The 18754-nt window shown below is 50.1% G+C and overlaps 1 protein-coding gene across 1 annotated transcript in view; it reads left to right on the top strand.

Annotated features, from left to right (window-relative positions):
- LOC105479730 (phospholipase B1) overlaps positions 1 to 18754 on the top strand; it is a 149822-nt gene that overhangs the window by 93401 nt on the left and 37667 nt on the right. The window contains 15 exon segments of the mRNA XM_071076106.1: positions 2845 to 2949; positions 3070 to 3165; positions 3444 to 3515; positions 4546 to 4584; positions 5110 to 5170; positions 6100 to 6158; positions 7444 to 7517; positions 11414 to 11457; positions 12070 to 12178; positions 14226 to 14277; positions 14667 to 14747; positions 15311 to 15376; positions 16215 to 16315; positions 17330 to 17411; positions 18005 to 18109. Coding sequence (XP_070932207.1) covers positions 2845 to 2949; positions 3070 to 3165; positions 3444 to 3515; positions 4546 to 4584; positions 5110 to 5170; positions 6100 to 6158; positions 7444 to 7517; positions 11414 to 11457; positions 12070 to 12178; positions 14226 to 14277; positions 14667 to 14747; positions 15311 to 15376; positions 16215 to 16315; positions 17330 to 17411; positions 18005 to 18109 — 1146 coding nt within the window.

Genomic DNA, 18754 nt, shown 5'->3' on the forward strand with positions numbered 1-18754 from the left:
GTGCCACCACACCCAGCTACTTCTTGTATTTTTAGTAGAGATTGGGTTTCACTATGTTGCCCAGGCTGGTCTTGGACTCCTGCACACAAGCAATCCACCTGCCTCAGCCTCCCAAAGTGCTGGGATTGCAGGCATGAGCCACCGTGCCAAGCCATACTTTCTTCTACTGTGAGCAGGCACCTGGGACTCTGGGGAGGAAGTCCCTGGCCCACATCAGAAGAGGGAAAACAGCTGAGGTTATGGCCATGAGAGCAACCCTGTTTCAATTGGGGTTATTGGGTGCATGCAACTAAAGTTCATGCAGTTTCTGGCTAATTTAAGCAGATTCAATATTTACACAGAATCTCTGACAGAGCTAGAGAGCTAGGGTCAGGAGCTAAGCCATCAGGAATCATGGAATCCTGGAATTCTAGGGGCCAAGCCATAAGGATCAAAATCAGGGCTGGATGCGGTGATTCATGCCTATAATCCCAGCACTTTGGGAGACGGAGGCGGGTGGATCACTTGAGGTTAGGAGTTCAAGACCAGCCTGGCCAACATAGTGAAACCCTGCAAAAAACACCAAAATTAGCTGGACGTGGTGGCACATGCCTGTAGTCTCAGCTACTTGGGAGGCTGAGGTGGGAGGATCACTTGAGCCCAGGAGGCGGAGGTTGCAGTGAGCCGAGATTGCACCATTGCACTCCAACCTGGGTGACACAGTGAGACTGTTTCAAAAAAAAAAAAAAAAAAGAATCAAAATCAGGGCCGGGCACGGTGGCTCACGCCTATAATCCCATCACTTTGGGAGGCCGAGGCGGGCGGATCACGAGGTCAGGAGATAGAGACCATCCTGGCTAACACGGTGAAACCCCGTCTCTACTAAAATTACAAAAAATTAGCCGGGTGTGGTGGCGGGCGCCTGTAGTCCCAGCTACTTGGGAGGCTGAGGCAGGAGAATGGTGTGAACCCGGACAGAGCAAGACTCTGTCTCAAAAAAAAAAAAAAAAAAAAAGAATCAGGCCACAGACCTGGTCCAGGGAAGACATCACAGACTCCACTGTCACTGCTGCTTCTAGGAACTGGATGCAGCTGCCACCGTCAGCAGAATGGATGTTTTGCCATCCCTGACACAGGCAATGATTGGTGAAGTCTCAGTCACGTACCCACGCCCTGGCTGCACGAGGGGTTGGGAAAGCAGGCATTCTCATCTTTTTTCGCTTCCACAGTGGGAGGCAGGCTGCTCTTTATGCAGTGGGGTCTTCAAACTTGGAAGTGGGTTCAGATGCTGAGCAGCCGAAAAGCAGGAGAAAGATTTGCCAACATCGCGCTGCTGGCCTCTGCAGACAGGCCAGCTGTTCCCAGGCTGATCCTGGTCGCCACTGAGGCCCTGGTCTAGTGTTTTGGAGATGCCCACGTGTCAGCCGTGTGTGGCCATCACGCCCTCTCTCAGAATCATCTCACACCCTACTTCCCACAATAGCTGCGGCTCTCATCACTCTCCCTGGAGATGATCATTCCTATTAATAACCACAGTCACTCACTTGCCACTTGCCATGTGCCAGGGACTCTCCACACTATTTCTTTCCACTGCCAAAAGGCGTGTGGTTCCACCGTGAGCCCATCTGGCTATCCCCAGAGTAACCAGTAGCATCGGAAAGGACTTCAGAGATGGCCCAGGACTCAGCCAGCATCCTCCATTTACAAGGGGAAGCAAAGAAAAGGGAAGCAGCGGGCTGGAAGTCACCCTGCTAGTTCGCAGTACCTCACTTCCTTCCCCTGTTCTGAGAGATGACCTTCTCTCCTTCCCTCGTGCCTTACTCAAGGCAGACACTGGCTTGGGAGGTCAGACATGAGACATTCCTGGCCTAGGAATTGACCCTGGGAAAAGACAGTGTGTGGTATTTTCTGAAGTGACACCATTCACATTCCCAGGTATGTAACCCTGACTTCCCTCTCCAGCCAGAGTAATCCCAAGGTGGCAGAAACCCTGGTTAGCAGTGGAACGGCTGAGTCAGGCTAGAGTGGGAGCCGGAATTGGGGTAACAGGTTTTCCTAGAAGTGACCCCAAGCAGAAGCTGTGAGGACTACACAGATCTGAGAGCCTCAAAGAAGCGCACACACACCATGCACAGGCAGTGTAAATATACATTAAATTTTGATTCACCTTTGATTTTTCTGAACAAATGTAGGACAGAAATAAATTCTTAGGATTATTCAGAATGTCATTTAACCAAAAACCACCCCTCAAGTCCTTAATCAGAATAGCTTTAAAAGGAGTCAAGCTGGCCAGGCACGGTGGCTCACACCTGTAATCCCAGCACTTTGGGAGGCCAAGGCGGGCGGATCACGAGGTCAGGAGTTTGAGTCCAGCCTGGCCAACATAGTGAAACCTCGTCTCTATTAAAAATACAAAAAGTTAGCCGGGCGTGGTGGCTGGCACTGTAATCCCAGCTGCTCCGGAGGCTGAGGGGAATCACTTGAAGCCGGGAAGTGGAGGTTGCAGTGAGCCGAGATGGCGCCATTTCACTCCAGCCTGGGCGACAGAGTGAGACTCTGTCTCAAATAAATAAATAAATAAATAAATAAATAAAGTCCAGCTGATAGACTTTTCTTACCTTTCCCTTTTCACAGACTGGCTCAAATATATGCAGTCGCAGCAGAGTTTGGGGCCAGGGGCTGAGATAAAGGCTGATCTAAAATGTAAATGATCTAAAATGTAAAATCTCAGTTGAGATTTTGCGGCAGGTTGATTTCACTCAGCAGTCAGATTCTGTTTAATTCTGTGTTGGAGAAAGAGATCGATCAAGGACCGAGCAGATGCAGAGAGGACCGCCTGACCTCTGTCCCCTTTTCCTCCTGCAGGAGAAGACCCACCAACTGATTGAGAGTGGGCGATATGACACAAGGGAAGATTTTACGGTGGTCGTGCAGCCGTTCTTTGAAAATGTGGACTTGCCAAAGACCTCGGTAAAGAAAGCAAGCATCGTGGATAAAGAGAATCCACAGATAGTGTGTGGCTGTTTCTGAGTGTCATTTACATGATCCAGCGTGTCTATAACTGCTTCTCTTTTTCTGCCCGGTGACCAGGAAGGATTGCCTGACAACTCTTTCTTTGCGCCTGACTGTTTCCACTTCAGCAGCAAGTCTCACTCTCGTGCAGCCAGCGCCCTCTGGAACAATATGGTAAGGTGGCTGCAGTAGGAAAATGCATCCTCCCTCTGGTAAGAAAAAGACTCCACAAAGCCTTTGGAGGACCTTGGAGGCCCATCGTGCAGGCCGTGTGATTCTGTGCACAGCAATGATAAACAAACCCCATCTCCTTCGTCCCTCCCTGCCTCCCGCTAATAAACAAACCCCATCTCCTTCGTCCCTCCCTGCCTCCCGCGCCCCTGACCTGCATCCTGAGCTTTCCATTCTGACCGCCTCTTCCTCACTCCCCATCTCCCTGCCTCTTTGTTTAGCTGGAGCCTGTTGGCCAGAAGACGACATGTCATAAGTTTGAAAACGAGATCAATATCACATGTCCGAACCAGGTAGAATGGAAAGCACGTCCTTCCAGGCTCCGGCTCCATTGGGCTTCTTGGTTCATTTCATCCTAGGCCCTCACCCTCACCCCGGCTCTGCCTGCCCACCCACCCCAAACGCCCCATCTGGTTGTGCTGAGAGGGATGACCACCCCCAGTGACCCAGAGGCCTGGGAGCGCTTGGTCTCTGCATGGCTGGGAGCCCTCACACATGTCTAGGCTGGAGACAAATCTTTGAGGCAGGCAAGATGAGCATGGCAGCCACATCTACCTGTCATTCTGAAAGCTGAGGGCAGCGGAGAACTTCAAGGGCAGATGGGGCGGAAGGATCCCTTGTCTTCATATAGCCCCCTGCCTCCATGACAATATGGGTAGAGCGAGGAACCAAGATCTAGATCTCTAATTGGGTGGGGGTAGGGGAGTCAATTGGAAGCTGGAGCTAGGGAAGGAAAAGCAGGACAAGCCCCCCATTTTTACTCACAAGTTCTCAGAAAGATTCTTGGAGCTCTGCAGCAGCTGCCCTCACCCCCAAGAATCCCTCTGTATACCCAGAGGGCTCCTAGGCTGACACTGGGAACCAGTGCACAGGGCTTATGTGAGGCAGGACCAAAATCATCTGACTTTTCTTACCTGGGCAGGAAGGGGCCGTAGTCACTGCAGGGTGGGGTAGGCATGGAGTGGCAAGGGAGCCCGGGGAGTGGAGACAAGGGCTTTTTCCAGCAGAAAGAGGTGCATGGTTGCAAGAGGGGAGGGTGGAGAAAGGGAGGCAGCACAGCCATCCTCAGCCAACCGCGCAGGAGGTGGAAGGAAGACAGGCGCGTTCCCGTGAAGCATGAATTGATGCTCATTCTTTGTGCTGGGTTCAGGTTGCAGAGATGGCCCCCTGCATCTTGGGAGGGAGTCAGCCTGGTAGAGGCCAGGCTTGGGACACAGGGCAGGGAGGCTGCAGCCATTTGTGCCAGGCCGACACTGATTGAGTGCTGGCAAGCAGAGAAGCGAGCAGAATTTGCTGCCGTTGCTCATCCCCGTCTCCTCACAGGTCCAGCCGTTTCTGAGGACCTACAAGAACAGCGTGCAGGTACCTGCCTCTTGCCTCCCCTTAACTCACCAGGCAATGGGATGGGCAACCCCTGGGCTGGGTCAGGCCCAACAGGACAGGGTGGGAAAGTGGGCAAGAATTCTAGATGGGCATAAAGGCCACACCTGACCTTCAGATGGGGTAATGGGCAGCGTAAATGCTGTGGATAACAGCTGGAAGGCCTCCAGCCAACCCAGTCCCAGCTTCAGTGAGACGTAAGTGAAGAGAAATCCCCTCCTTGTAGAGCTGGTGCAGGAGCAGTAGCTGCTGTGGGGTGGGGTCATTTGTAGCTGCCTTGATTCTTGCATTGGACGGTGGAAGGGTCTGAACTAGATGAGTGGACCTCGACCTGTGGCCGATACTCAAAATCACCTAGGGTGCCTTCTTCAAAAGCCCTTTTGAGGCCCCTCCCCGGGAGTAGGACCCAGGAATCTGTATTTTTCAAAGCTCTTGGGATACATCTGATAGCCAGTTTTTCTGGTCCCTTTCAACCCTGAGATTCTGGGATTTGTTCTGTGCCCTTAGGGTCATGGGACCTGGCTGCCATGCAGGGACAGAGCCCCTTCTGCCTCGCCCCCTAACTCAGGTAAGTCCCCTATGTCACAGCAGGACCCAGGGCCCCTCCACAGGGGCTTCTATGCCAGTGAGTCATCTGAACTGACTTTCACACTCACTAAACGGCAGAGCGATGGCCAGTGCTTGCTGTCTGCCCAGGTGGTCACCTGGGACGAGTCCCTGTTTTGTACCACTCTGGCTGGTGGTGACACCATGCCCAGCAGGCACCAAGGCACCTAGGACCAGGAGCTGTCTCCTGCCCACCTGCACCTCTTAGAGGGAGCACAAGCAGAGGAGCCCTGTGAGCACACCCTTGGTGCCTCAGCACAGAGGTGGGCCCAAGTCCCAAGAGGAAGGTGGCTCTGTGGCCCCAGGCTCTGCAATCACTGCTGCCTGCAGTAGGGCCTGGAAGATTCCCTGGGCTCTTCAGAAGAGATGTGGGGGCAGAGAAAGGCCCAACATGACTATTCTCAGACTCTCGGTGGAAATTCAGAACCCACCTCCAAACGGGCTGCACGTCAGGTCCTGCACCTCGTCATGTGTGGTTTGATGCCCGTCTAGTTGTGCACTCAGGCCATGACTGGCATCTCCCATGACCACTGGCACTAAAATGGGCTCCTACTCTGCCCTGACCTCCCTCCCACCTTTCTCTTCTTTCTTCCCTCCTTCCTTTTCCCTTTGCCTCTCCTCCCTTTCCCCAGTTTTCTTCTTCTCCCTCCTTCTCCCTCTCTGCACCTCTCTTTCCCTGTCTGCACCTTGCACACAAGGTCCAGGATCAGTTGTGTCTTATGGGAAAACCGTCCTCACATAACTTTGCCTCCATGGCACTCTGCACGCCCAGCCCAGCATGGCCCTGTGCTCGTGCAGATTGTGTTTCGGATCTTGCTTGAAGCCAGAGGCACTAGAGTCTGACTGCAGCTTCCCTCCTACAGCCCTAAGTGTGTCCGCTTGTCTTTCCAGTGCATGCTCTGAGACCTGCAGACATCCAAGTTGTGGCTGCTCTGGGGGATTCTCTGACCGTAAGGACTCTTGGGCCCTGGGTGGTTTGGGAATAACTAGGTCAGCTCCAGATCCCAGTCCCCTTAACTTAAGGGCCTGCATGCCTGTCCTCTGCCTTGTCTTGCCCCTCTACCTGGATCTGTCAATCCAAGAGCGTGCCAATGATTCGATTTGCGGCCGCTTTCTCAAACAGATGAAAGATGCAGAGGACATCTTTTTCCAGAGTGAACTGAATTGTCTCAGAGAGCAGAGATTTTGAACACCCAATAACACTTTTTTTAATATATGTAAAAATATGTCATTTTGACTCAAAATTCTCCTAAACCTCCCTGTGCGGGTGCTCTTTTTCCTTTGGATTACACTTTATAATCAGCTGAGACCCTCACATCTGTTTCTTCTTTGCATCTGCACGGAAAGCAGCAAGGACTCCTTAGTTGTGATAAAGCTCTGCTCCTAACTTCCAAGAAATGAGGCTATTTTACTATCCCAGATCATCACTTTCCAGCAGCATGTCCAAAGCCTTGAGGATACCTTACAGAATGCCCCAGAGGGAAAGAGAAGAAACGTGAGACTTAGGAGAAATCTGTCCACTGCAGTCCCTTAAGCCAATGAGCTCTCTCTTCATGCTCATAAAGAACTTAGGGGCGGCCGGGCGCGGTGGCTCACGCCTGTAATCCCAGCACTTTGGGAGGCTGAGGTGGGTGGATCAAGAGGTCAGGAGATCGAGACCATCCTGGCTAACACAATGAAACCCCCATCTCTACTAAAAACACAAAAAATTAGCCAGGCGTGGTGGTGGGCGCCTGTAGTCCCAGCTACTCTGGAGGCTGAGGCAGGAGAATGGCGTGAACCCGGGAGGCGGAGCTTGCAGTGAGCTGAGATTGCGCCACTGCACTCCAGCCTGGGTGACAGAGCAAGACTCCGTCTCAAAAAACAAAAACCAACCAAAAAAAAAAAAACGTACGGGCATAACGCTGGGAACGATATTAACACTCTCACGTTTGTAAAGCACTTGAGAGTTTTCAAAGCAGTTTTTACAACTGTAATCCAATTTGATCCCCAAAACACTCCCTGTGAGATGAGCAGGGTATGTCCTCAGCTCAGCAAGGAGGCAGCTGAGGGTTGGAGAAGGCACACAGCTGGAGAGGGAGGATGGCAGACTTAGAGCCGGGGGCTCCTGGTCCCGTGTCTGCTCCTGCCACCACGAGTGCATTGGGAACCCTCTCTTTGGAAGCCCTGCACATTCATGGCCTCCCTGTTCTCTGACTTGCTAATTTTCCTGTGGACTCTGGTATATTTTCAAAGGCTGGCAATGGAATTGGCTCCAAACCAGACGACCTCCCTGATGTCACCACACAGTATCGGGGACTGTCATACAGGTAATGTTAACCTTTGGCCTCTCCTGGGGCTCCCCCCACAGCAGAGATTGGGTGTGGCTTTGTCTCCTGTAAATATGTAAATCCCAGAGGTCAAAGACTTGGTCTGGAAGGGGCTTTCAGAAAGAAAAAGCTATATATTTCTGCAAAATGTGAACATTTGGTGAGTGGAGAGGATATTTTACTGTTGATAATCTTTTTTTTTTTTTTTTTTTTTGATTGTGCAGAGAAAGTAAACCAGGGTTCTTATCAGACTCCTGGGTCAGCAAATCCAACAGGAAATGCACCAGAAAAGCACCAAATCCCTGAATCTTCACCTCCCTGCTTGCATGTATACGTGTACACGTGGTGTTCCTGCGTCTTTGTTTACTGTCTTTGTGTGTTTATTCATGTTGTCTTGTAGTTACACGACTGCCTTTACATATATATACACATCTACACAGGAAACCTCTGAAACCCACTGCACACTTCCAGAGGGCGTGAGCAAGACACAATCACTGTCAGCCATATCTTGAAAGATTAGCAATTCGACAAGAAGAAAGGGTGAGAAAGGGCATCCCGAACACAGAAGTGGAGAACCTCAGGGTGTGTCAGGCGAGCGGTTGCATGTAGATATTCTCAAGTTTCATTCTTTCCTAATAAAGTTCTCGTTCCTGTAGGCTTCAAAGGGGCGAGTAGCTCAGAATTTACCTGGGAAAACAACTAGAACTTAGCTGGCCACAAGGGGGCAGCGTGCTCTTGAGTGGCGGAGCCGGGAGAACACCTTTGCTGCCGCCTCCCTTTTCTTCTGAGTCAATTTGCTTCCTGGGGAAGTGACAGGGAGCAGGGAGGGGGTGATCAGGACTGTGACGGTTCTCTGGCCAGACCTGACCAGAGTCCCAGAGAGGATGGGTTTCCAGGGCGGGAGGGAGGCGCCATCACTCAGCCTGCACCACCCGCAATGAGGACTTAGCTTGAGGATATCAACCCCTCAAGAACAGAGGTCAGTGCCTTCCTGCGCCAAGGTCTCTGTGTTTCCACAAGTCCTTGGTCAGGTACCTGGTCCTAACAGGCTGCCACGGAACAAATCAGAGCCTCACTGACTCACCACTCTGCTCCTAATGAGGCTACGAGAGAAAAAAAAAAGTAGAGGAGAGAAAGCAGAGCTTATTACAATCAAGAAAGAGCATGAGGTTGTGGCAGGCTGCCCTTGGTCTCAGCTAAGAAGGCAATGACCTCATACGATAGCATGGGGAAAAAGAAAAATCAAGTAGACAAATCACATTGCAGGTGATAGATACGCGACGTGCACCTGGTGGGGCAACCTGGGTAAGTGAGGTGATGTGTCCAACTTTACAAACAGATCGACCGGCCGGGCTCGTGCGATTCACATATGAACCAGCAATCCTCTACTAAAAGTTTCTCTCTGCAGCAATGGGAAAATTCAGCCATTGCTCTGTTTCTTCCTGCAAGTGAAGTCCATTACAGCCTAATGTCTCAGTCTTCTAGTTCTAGCTCTAAGGCCTCAGGTTCAATGGCTGCTGTCCCTTTAAACCTTCATTTGTCCTAAATATTTCAAATAGCTTCCCCCAAATGCACGTGTGTTGAAGATGGAAGCTCTAGGTCAGGGTCTAAGACACAACTTGACACTTGATAGAATACGTAGACTACTGTGTCTCAAAGTGTGTTCCATGGAACATTAACTCCAGACTTGTTCCTGGAGAAGAGAAAATCCTTCGTATTTGAGGGGGAAACATTACTATAGCCTTCCTCTGGGGAATTCATGTGTGTATTGGCATATTAAAGGCTCTGATAAGGCCGGCAATGCAGAAATCTATTTAAGTTTTATCTGTTTAGCCCAATGTTTCCCTTAATTCTGGAACATTTCCTTTGTTCATAGCACCTGTTAACATCTCCTGAAAGTGTTCATGTAGTAGACTTATCTGAGAAAAGCAATTTTTGAGCCACTAAAGCTTCTAGATTGGAAAAACTAGGCAATTAATGATACTACATCAATTAAGAATGCAATTTGAGCCTCTTCCCCCTAGGAAACAAAGTGAAAAGACTGGATCTCATGGAGTTAGGGGAGAAGTAGACCCAGAATTCATGGGGGGTGGGTGGTTGTGAACAGGACCTGCAGAAGAGGCTTGGCTATGAATATTTCCAAGGCCCCTTGACCTGTGAGATTCTATAGTGAACGGTTCCAGCTTTGGCCAGCTTAACAGTGTGGCAGACCTAGAGGTCTTGAGAGCATTGCCTTTTCTTCCACTGAAATAAGTTTGCTTGTTTGGGATCATTCAAAGGACCAAAATAAAATTTACCCCAAAAAATGCCTTTGTTTTATTAACTAGGGGTTCAATCTCACATGACTGAAACTCCTTCAACAAATGTTATTGAGCATCTACTCTATTTTTCTGTACACGTTAGGTGACAACAGATGACCAGAGCCCAGCCGTTGAGCTCATAGTGTAACATAAATGATATTCATCTGAAGGGTCTAAGGTGGACTAGCTGTTTGATATGGGTCTATTTCCTTTCACGTTTCACACAGTTCTGATCAAAATGAGAGTTTGAATATTTTTGCGCTTTTGTGTTTATTTGTCACAATCCTTTTCTTCTCCTGGAAGTTTTCACTTTAAAATGAAGTCAGGGAGAGATTTTCATAGACTGTTAGTCTTGATCAGCCACCATACTTGTTTTAAAACGAGGATACCTTTAAACAAGAAATTACAGTGGGAAGTACTTGATACGTTTGTGTTTGCATGTCTATATATTTATTGGAGGAAAAAAGGAGGCAGAATTAGAACACAGTGATTGGCGGAGGTATATAGACTTATAATTTCTTTTCAAATGTAAAATATTCTGATTGGGTGCCTTTAGTCCAGAGAAAGAAGGATCAGAAAGCAACAGCTTCATGCAGAGCTGGAAAAGAATCAGATGCGCAAACAAATGCCCATCCACTGAGCAAGTTAGGCTCAGACATCTAATGGAAAGGTGGGGAGCAAGAACTGAGTGAAGGAGAAGGGCAAGATTTATGGCATCTGCCTTCTCTCTACCACCTGAATTGCTTGCAGAGCCTCTGACTTAAGTCCTTGACCACTCTGGCATGCAACAGTCCATTTCATTCCAAGCATTCCATGAATGAAGAACAACTATGACTCATGGCCTGTCCCTTAGAAGTCTCTGCTGGTAGGCTGGAAGCTAAGGCCATGTTCTTAAAATCCATTGGCCTGGAATAACATGCTGGGATTCGAAAAAGAGACAAGAAAAAGAACAGTAAATACCATATATATGAACATCAGATTTTGTTAGAAGTACTACGTCTGTGTGTCATACTCAATTTATTCATAAATGCATAAAAGGAAATAGGGTGTACCTTGAAGTTCGATTAAATGAAAATTAGATGGGGCATTGAAAGGTAGTGAGCGGCCACTCTTCTGAACCTTCCATTGGAATTTACCTGACTACTGGGCAGAGAAGAGCTTTATCTATTTTGCAAAGGCTTCCAGCTCAAGTTGGGTTTCAGTGACCTTTAGCAAGTTAACTCGTGTGCACCTTATTTTCTTACTGTGTAAAATGGACATAGTCACATCTACATCATTGGCTTGTTGGGAGATGTGAAATAACAAAATCTAGTGCATGTCTGGGCACGTAGTGTATACTCAGCTACGCATTCTCCCCCCGGATTTGGTAAGGAAACAGCTCTCTCATCTTCAAATCCTGAGTTCGGTAGGGAACCAATATATTAGGGAATTCAAAATTTTCTTAGAATTCCTCAAACACAAAGAGATGGGTCTGGCCCGTCTCAAAGGTGCTGATGGGCACTAAGAAGGGTGGGGGCTGCGCTTTTGTCAAGTTTCTAGATTGATTCAACCAATCTGTCTCTCCCTCTCATTCACTGGCTTGCTCACGCCCTACAGTTCGGGAGGGGACGGCTTCCTGGAGAATGTGACCACCTTACCTAGTAAGTAGCCATTCAGGGCTTGAATCGGTCTACTGTTCCATCTATCTGGCCCCTTGGTTTCCCGAGAGTGCCTCCCAGCTAAGGAACAAATGACATCGGCCTCATGGCCCACTATTTAAGTAGGAGACAGGAGGCTATGAAAAAGCAACCGAGGTGGGTAGAATAAACACTGGATTTAGAGCCTGAAGATCTGAGTTCAATCTCTGGCTCTCCAATGTGCTTGTCAGGTGACCTAGGACAAGTTACCCACTATTCTTAGCCTCGGGTTTTTCCAAGAGGCCCAGGAGGTGCTGAGACAAATTAGGTAGTGACCCTTCAATGCACTGTGAATTGTATTAAAAATGTATTTTTAATGTAATGTAATTGTATTAATACAATTTAATACAAGAGTGAGAGGCTCTTGCCACCCTGGCCCACATAGTCATCAGGTCATTTCAACTTAGGGTGGCTCCAGCTTATGTCCAGGACACACACTGCCTCCCTGCCTCTCCCCAGGAAGCATGAGGATGATAACACGGCCCACTTTGGGGTCCTAGGTCCCACGGTACCAGAGAAGCTATCCTGCTTTCTGTTCTGAGCCGTCTGCATTCTGTTCACCCTCTCTTCTTCCAGATATCCTTCGGGAGTTTAACAGAAACCTCACAGGCTACGCCGTGGGCACGGGTGACGCCAGTGACATGAATGCATTCCTCAATCAAGCTGTTCCTGGAGCAAAGGCTGAGTACGGCATTTGGGGAGGGAGGGAGCCTGCAGGGTAGGGAGTGGAATGCGAATAGTACCCTTTAAGATCGTAGTGCTGGCCTCTACGTGCAAAGGGGCACTTAGGCACTTGTGAGGCTCAGGCCGCCCTCTTCCCTGCTGCCCTGTGACGAAGGTTGTAACAGGCTAGAGAGGCTGTGGCCTTGGAGAGATGTGATGCCCCTACAGGTTCAACTCCTGACCTTGCCTTCATGTGCAGCATGTTCTCATAACTGGACGAATCGACTAACCTTATCCAATGTTTACAACTCACCAAGGCACAACAGTGCTAGAGAGATCCACTCCCCCCAGAACCTCACAAGTGGCAGTTCCCCAAAAAGATCAGAGAGGGCCAACCAAATGGATGGGGCAAGCCTTCTGGCCCTAGAGGCATCTGGAGTAATGAGTCATGTCCCCTCCTTAGCCCCATGATGGAGCTAACAAGAAATGCAATGGAGAAGCCCAGAGGTACCCAAAGAAGAGCATCTGCCAGCCTCCTGGGATGGTCTCCAAGGGGGCCCCTACCCTGCTCCTAGAGACCCCAGCAGCCCAGGTCTTCTTGCTCTGTGCAGCTCCTGGCTCAGCCATCTGAGCCTCTGTCACATGTCATCTTCTTGCTTAACCTTCTGGTTGAGGGGTGTGGCCCCCAGACCTACTCCCTCACCCTGGGAGGACTCTTGGTAATAGAAACAGCTGGGGACAGATGGTCCCACTGCCATGTCCTGGGAGTTCACCTTGCTATGGATCCATCCCACCCAGGTCTATAACAGGGCCCTGAACAAGTGGAAGTGGGGAGCTCAGGTGCCTGAAATCTATTCCTTCCACAAACTGTAATTTTTTTTTTTTTTTTTTTTGAGAGAGAGTCTCATTCCATCAGCCAGGCTGGAGTACAGTGGCACAATCTCTGCTCACTGTAACCTCCACCTTCCGGGAGTGATTCTCCTGCCTCAGCCTCCCCAGTAGCTGGGATTACAGCCTTCTACCATCACGGCCAGCTAATTTTTGTATTTTTAGTAGAGACAGGGTTTCAGCATGTTGGCCAGGCTGGTCTCAAACTCCTGACCTCAAGTGATCCGCACACCTAGCTTCCCAAAGTACTTGGATTACAGGCATGAGCCACTGTACCCGGCCTACATTTTTTTTTTTCCAAAGATGGGATTTCACTCTGTCACCTAAGCTGAGTGCCCTGGCATGATCTCAGTTCACTGCAACCTTCACTGCCCAGGCTCAAGCAATCATTCTACCTCAGCCTCCCTAGTAGCTGGGACTACAGGCATGTACCACTATACCTGGCTAAGTTTTTTGTAATGTTTATAGAGACAGGGTTTTACCCTGTTGCCCAGGGTGGTCTCAACCTCCTGGGCTCAAGCAATCCTCCCACCTCAGCCTCCCAAAGTGCTGGGATTACAGACATGAGCCACCAGGCCTGCCACCTTCCATAAATTATAAACCCAGTCATGTGTAGAGCACATGTGATTCCCTACCTCTTTCTGAAAGAAGCATTTAGATAAGTTTACAAAAAATATATATATATGTACGAGAAAAATCACAGCTATTGGAGGAAATAAAGAAGTAACTGTGTCGATATGAACATTTTTATGGTTATTATGTTTGAGCATCAAACTTAGCTTCCTGGCAGCCAGAGTGAAAAGAGGAAGCATGCTAAAAGTTTCATAGGTCTAATTTTAGGATCTAAACTAGTCTTCCAAAAGAGACGAATGGTTTCTTCACATGGAATCCTAAAAACCCTTTTGCATGTGGAGTCCCAGAAAGGAGACCATGAGTAACCAATATAATTGGCAGTACCTTTGACTACGGCTGCAGGACAAACACATCATTGGCTTTTCAAATGATTATCTGTTGTAATAACTTTCCAGAAGAGGCAAGTCGCTCCTGGTCTCTGAGCCTCGGGATCTCTGCCAGCTCATGCAGTGGGGATGATACTGTAGAAGCCTCTGGTTCAGGCCCCCGAGGAGGAAAACTATGGGTACTATTCCTCCACAGAAGAATGGGTTTTCTCTCTTTCTTAGGGATCTTATGAGCCAAGTCCAAACTCTGATGCAGAAGATGAAAGATGACCATGTGAGTCAGATTTATGGTTATTTCTAAATATTAATTTTCTAACTCACTAAAGTTGTCTTCAAATGAAGTGGTCTGCCATGAAAAGCAGTGAGCCCCATATTATTAGAGACATTCAAGCAGTGGTTGGACAGCTCCCTGACAGGTCCTATGGAGGAGATTATGTCAGTGGGGAGAGCTTTGTTGCTGGGCACAGTGACACTGAAAATCCATCCTGATGCTAAGATTCTGTGGTCTATAAATAAACCTCTAAAATTCCTTCAGTTCAGAGATGCCAATTTCATTACTTCAAGTGGGCAAGGATGTTATAGAGGGTTGACTGGATTTCCTAGGGCAGGGATATTTTTGTTTCCTTGTTGGAAATTACCAAGCATTTTCCTCCTTCCATATAGAGAGTAAATTTCCATGAAGATTGGAAGGTCATCACAGTGCTGATTGGAGGCAGAGATTTATGCGACTACTGCACGGATTCGGTAATGGGGGCCAGGTCCAGGCCTACGTGTTGTTCCTAACTTTGCCCAGTAGGCATTGGAGATCTTCCCTGAGAACAGTTCCTAAAACCAATCCTAGGATTATCCAGCTACACCCATGTCTGCACATATACACATACAACACATACACACACACATACACACACTTCTTACCCCACCACCCTCCAGGTTCTTGGCACCATCTCCATGTCCTAGGTGATGAGGTAGCAGGTGGCAGATATATGGTATTTCTACTCCTCTCTCTTATAACTCCTGAGAATTCAGAAAGAGGAAACTGTAGCAAGCAATTGGTAGGAGAAGTCTCCACTTTCTACTCCTGAACCAAAGCTCTGGCTAAAGTTTCTAGTCTTCCCACTGGCCCATCTTTGACAACAGCAAGTAGTCAACTATTCATCTCAGATTTTGACGTGGTGAGCTGGCCACAGCTGGAGGCTAGAGGGGGAACAACTCCTTAGGGCTGGAGCCAGAAGGGAAGTTGAGAACTGCCTCCACTGCCCTCTCACCCTAATCAGTTTCTCCTCTTCCTCCTTCCTGTCTCTTTCTAGAATCTGTATTCTGCAGCCAACTTTGTTGACCATCTCCGCGATGCCTTGGATGTCCTACATAGAGAGGTGGGTAGGGGGCTCCCACAAGCTGATAACAGCTCAAGCACGGTGAGGGTGAAGGTGGATGGGGGGAAAGAATGGGAGAAGAACCCCCTTCTCTCAAGGAGACAGCCAGGGGCATGGGTTCCTTCTGTTTTCAGAACCCCAAGGAAAGCTTATTCTATATGGAATCAGCCCAGAAGGGTCTCAGGTCTGAGGAAGGGAAGGCTGTTCCCCCACCACTACCTGGGACACTCGGTGGAATTGTCTAATGTCTCCCCACTACTATCTGGGACATTTTTTTGGTGGTAGCAGCCAGGTGGGCCCCAGGCTGGGCACTGCATTCTGAGCCACAGGGTGGGTCGAGAGCAAGCCCCTGTCTGGTCCTGCACCCAGCAGCACATTCCCCCTCCACCACCACCATCCTCTGGCAAGGACAAGCTGCCCTGGCTGCCTGACACAGGGCACTCTGACCACCAGATGCTTCCCTGGTGGGCTGAGCCCGCGTGCCTACTCAGCAGAGTTAGGCCAGGTTGGGCTGGAGGGAACAGGTCGCCTATCTCACCGAAGGTCATTCTAATGTATCTGGGCTCACTACATGATGGCCAAACAGAGATGATCTCTTAGCCTTTATTGTCCCACTCCAGGAGGTGCCATTGCTGCTGCAGCCCCTTTGGGTGGCACCCATGGAGTTGTGTGATGTACGGCCTGTAAGACCCTAGGAGGTAGCCCTGTATAGACTCCTCAGAACTCAACTCCAGAAAGACCAAGCTGGATTGCTAAAGGAACCCATTCCTCAGGGCCCTGAGACAGCCCCAGGAAGAAGCCCCCGGAGCCCCCCTCTCATCCGCCGCTTTTCCGTTAGGTGCCTAGAGCCCTGGTCAACCTCGTGGACTTCTTGAACCCCAGTGTCATGCGGCAGGTGTTCCTGGGAAACCCGGACAAGTGCCCAGTGCAGCAGGCCAGGTAGGCAGGTCCTGACTGTCCCCACACTGGAGATGCCCTCACCTCTTGGTCTGGCCCGCAGGCAGTGGTGAAGCCTCAGGGTCTTTGTGACTTGGTCTATCCATGTGTCCAAGTCTGTAAAGGAGGATTCCTGCCAGAACGATCCCCTTCCGGAAGGCTGGAGCCATGACTCCCCTGTTAGCTAACCTCAAGGTGCCTGGCAGGAACTTCTGTGATACCAGGCAGCCACACAGGGGAGGGATCAAAGTTGGGACAGAGGCTGGTGTCTGAGAGACAGGATAGCCCAGACTGTGAACATGGGCAGTGGTTAGGGATGTAGACATGTGTGGTCAAACTGTAACAGAAAGCAAGGAAAAGGTACGAGCAACTCAGTTACCTTTAGGGGAAGAAGAGAATTAGGAGGGACACAGGGAGTTTCAAACTGGGAATGTTTTGTTTCTTAAACTGGACCATAAGTACATGGGTGTGTGTTTTATTGTTCTTTGTATCTTACACATCTATTTACTTAGCAAATCTTACAGAACTTCCTGTGTACCGGGCATTGTTTCAAGTGCTTTAGAAATCTCTCTTTTAAGTAGCCGTGATGGGTGTGAAAAGGGCACTTATGTGAATGAAGGAGAGTTCTAGGGCATAGCATCAGAGGCCCAAAAATACCAGCTCCGATACCAGAGGATGCATTTTCTTTTTAATTAAACACTAAATGTTCACTGCCCAAATTCATTTGCTCAGCTGAGTAATCGGTTGCAGGCCCAGCACCTGCAGTCCAACACTTGTGCTCTGTTGGTTTGAGAGGGTCCTCATTCCCACACCGGCTCCCTCCCTTGGGCTTTCTCCAGTGCCCCTGTGAGGCCTGAAGCCCGCCCCTGAGCATGTGCACCAGAGCGCGAGACTTCAGTGCTCCTAAACCAGGGTGGGAGGGAGCCTCTCCACCCCTCCCCTGAACCTGGGCAATCAGAACCAGCACCTGATGGAAGCCCGGGCTCTGGGGCCTCCTGCCTCCCCATCTTTGCGCAGCATTTTGTGTAACTGCGTTCTGACCCCGCGGGAGAGCTCCCAGGAGCTGGCCAGGCTGGAGTCCTTCAGCCGAGCCTACCAGGTAAGACCAAGAAGGGGCCATCCTGTGTCCTCTCCCCCACGCTCACTCTAACACACAGCCCAGAGCCCCCAGGGAAGGAAGGGCTGGTCAGGGCTTGCGGGGAGACGGGGAGCACCCTGGTTCCCTTCCTCTGTCCCACGTCCCTGTGGTGTCTCAGGCCCCCTGGTTGGAATCATCCCAGTAGGATCCAGGTGGGAAAGCCCCCATGGCCCAGCTGCCCTTGAGGGCTTAACCCCAACTCCTGGCCCGGAGCCCTGGGTGCCTCATGAGACCCCCTTTCCCTCCCCCACACTCCCACTCCAAAGGCAGGAGCCGAGCCTCTGGCGGGTCTTCCCAGGTTTTTATCCCTTTTGGGACTTCCTGCCTAGCCCTTCAGGGAGAGTAGTCTACTTACAATCAATACAAAAAGGTGACCCAACCTGTTTCCAAATTCTCGAAAGGGACTTGCCATCAGGTGCATTTGTGTTCTCAAGGGAAAGGCTGAGTCGGCCCCTTCACCCAGGGAGATGGGCTGCCCATCACCCCTGCTCTTGCCTCACTGGGCCCTGGGCCCACCAGGGCCTGTGCTGAAGACCCTGTGCGTGTGTCCCCAGAGCAGCATGCGTGAGCTGGTGGAGTCAGGCCGCTATGACACACGGGAGGACTTTTCAGTGGTGCTGCAGCCCTTCTTCCAGAACGTCCGGCTCCCTGTCCTGGCGGTATGTCCCCTGCCCTCACCCGTGGTGCTCTTTTAGAGGAAGAAATTCAAGGCAGAAATGCCAGTTGCTTCCATGAGCATGTGCATAAAATGGGAAAGACACAGCTTTCCAGGGGCTGTGCTGGCAGGTGCGGGCTCCCCGAATACCTGAGCCGTATCCGTATGTGTGAGGCTCCCATGACCCCTGTAACAGCCTCCATTGTGTTGAGCACCTACTAGTGCCAGGCACTGTGCTGTCCGTAAGTAAGATCGTCACATCTGTGTTTGGAAATGAGTGTGATCAACCGCATGGAACACAGGTGTAGAGATCATTTAGGAAATAAGGGACAGGGAGGCCGACACGAACACAGCCAGCTCCGGATGACTAGCTTTCTGCCACACACGTGGTCTCTCGTGTGCAGCACTGCGGTTACAAGGGAGCATTCTGGGGGTTCTCTGTCTCCACTCGGGCCATGCCCTTTGCCTGGCACTTCCACTCTGAACAGAAGAGATCTGTGAGTGGACCCGGTGAGGACTGAGGTCTGTTCCCCTGGGTTGCCACCCCAAGAGGCTCACCTAACTGGAGGGAAGTGGGAAGGAGAGCAGCTCTATGCCCCCCCAGCACCTCCAGACGAAAAGGCTGGTGTCAGGGGACCCAGCTACGCAG

The sequence above is a fragment of the Macaca nemestrina genome, chromosome 13, assembly GCF_043159975.1.
Source record: "Macaca nemestrina isolate mMacNem1 chromosome 13, mMacNem.hap1, whole genome shotgun sequence".
Taxonomy (NCBI): Eukaryota; Metazoa; Chordata; class Mammalia; order Primates; family Cercopithecidae; genus Macaca; species Macaca nemestrina.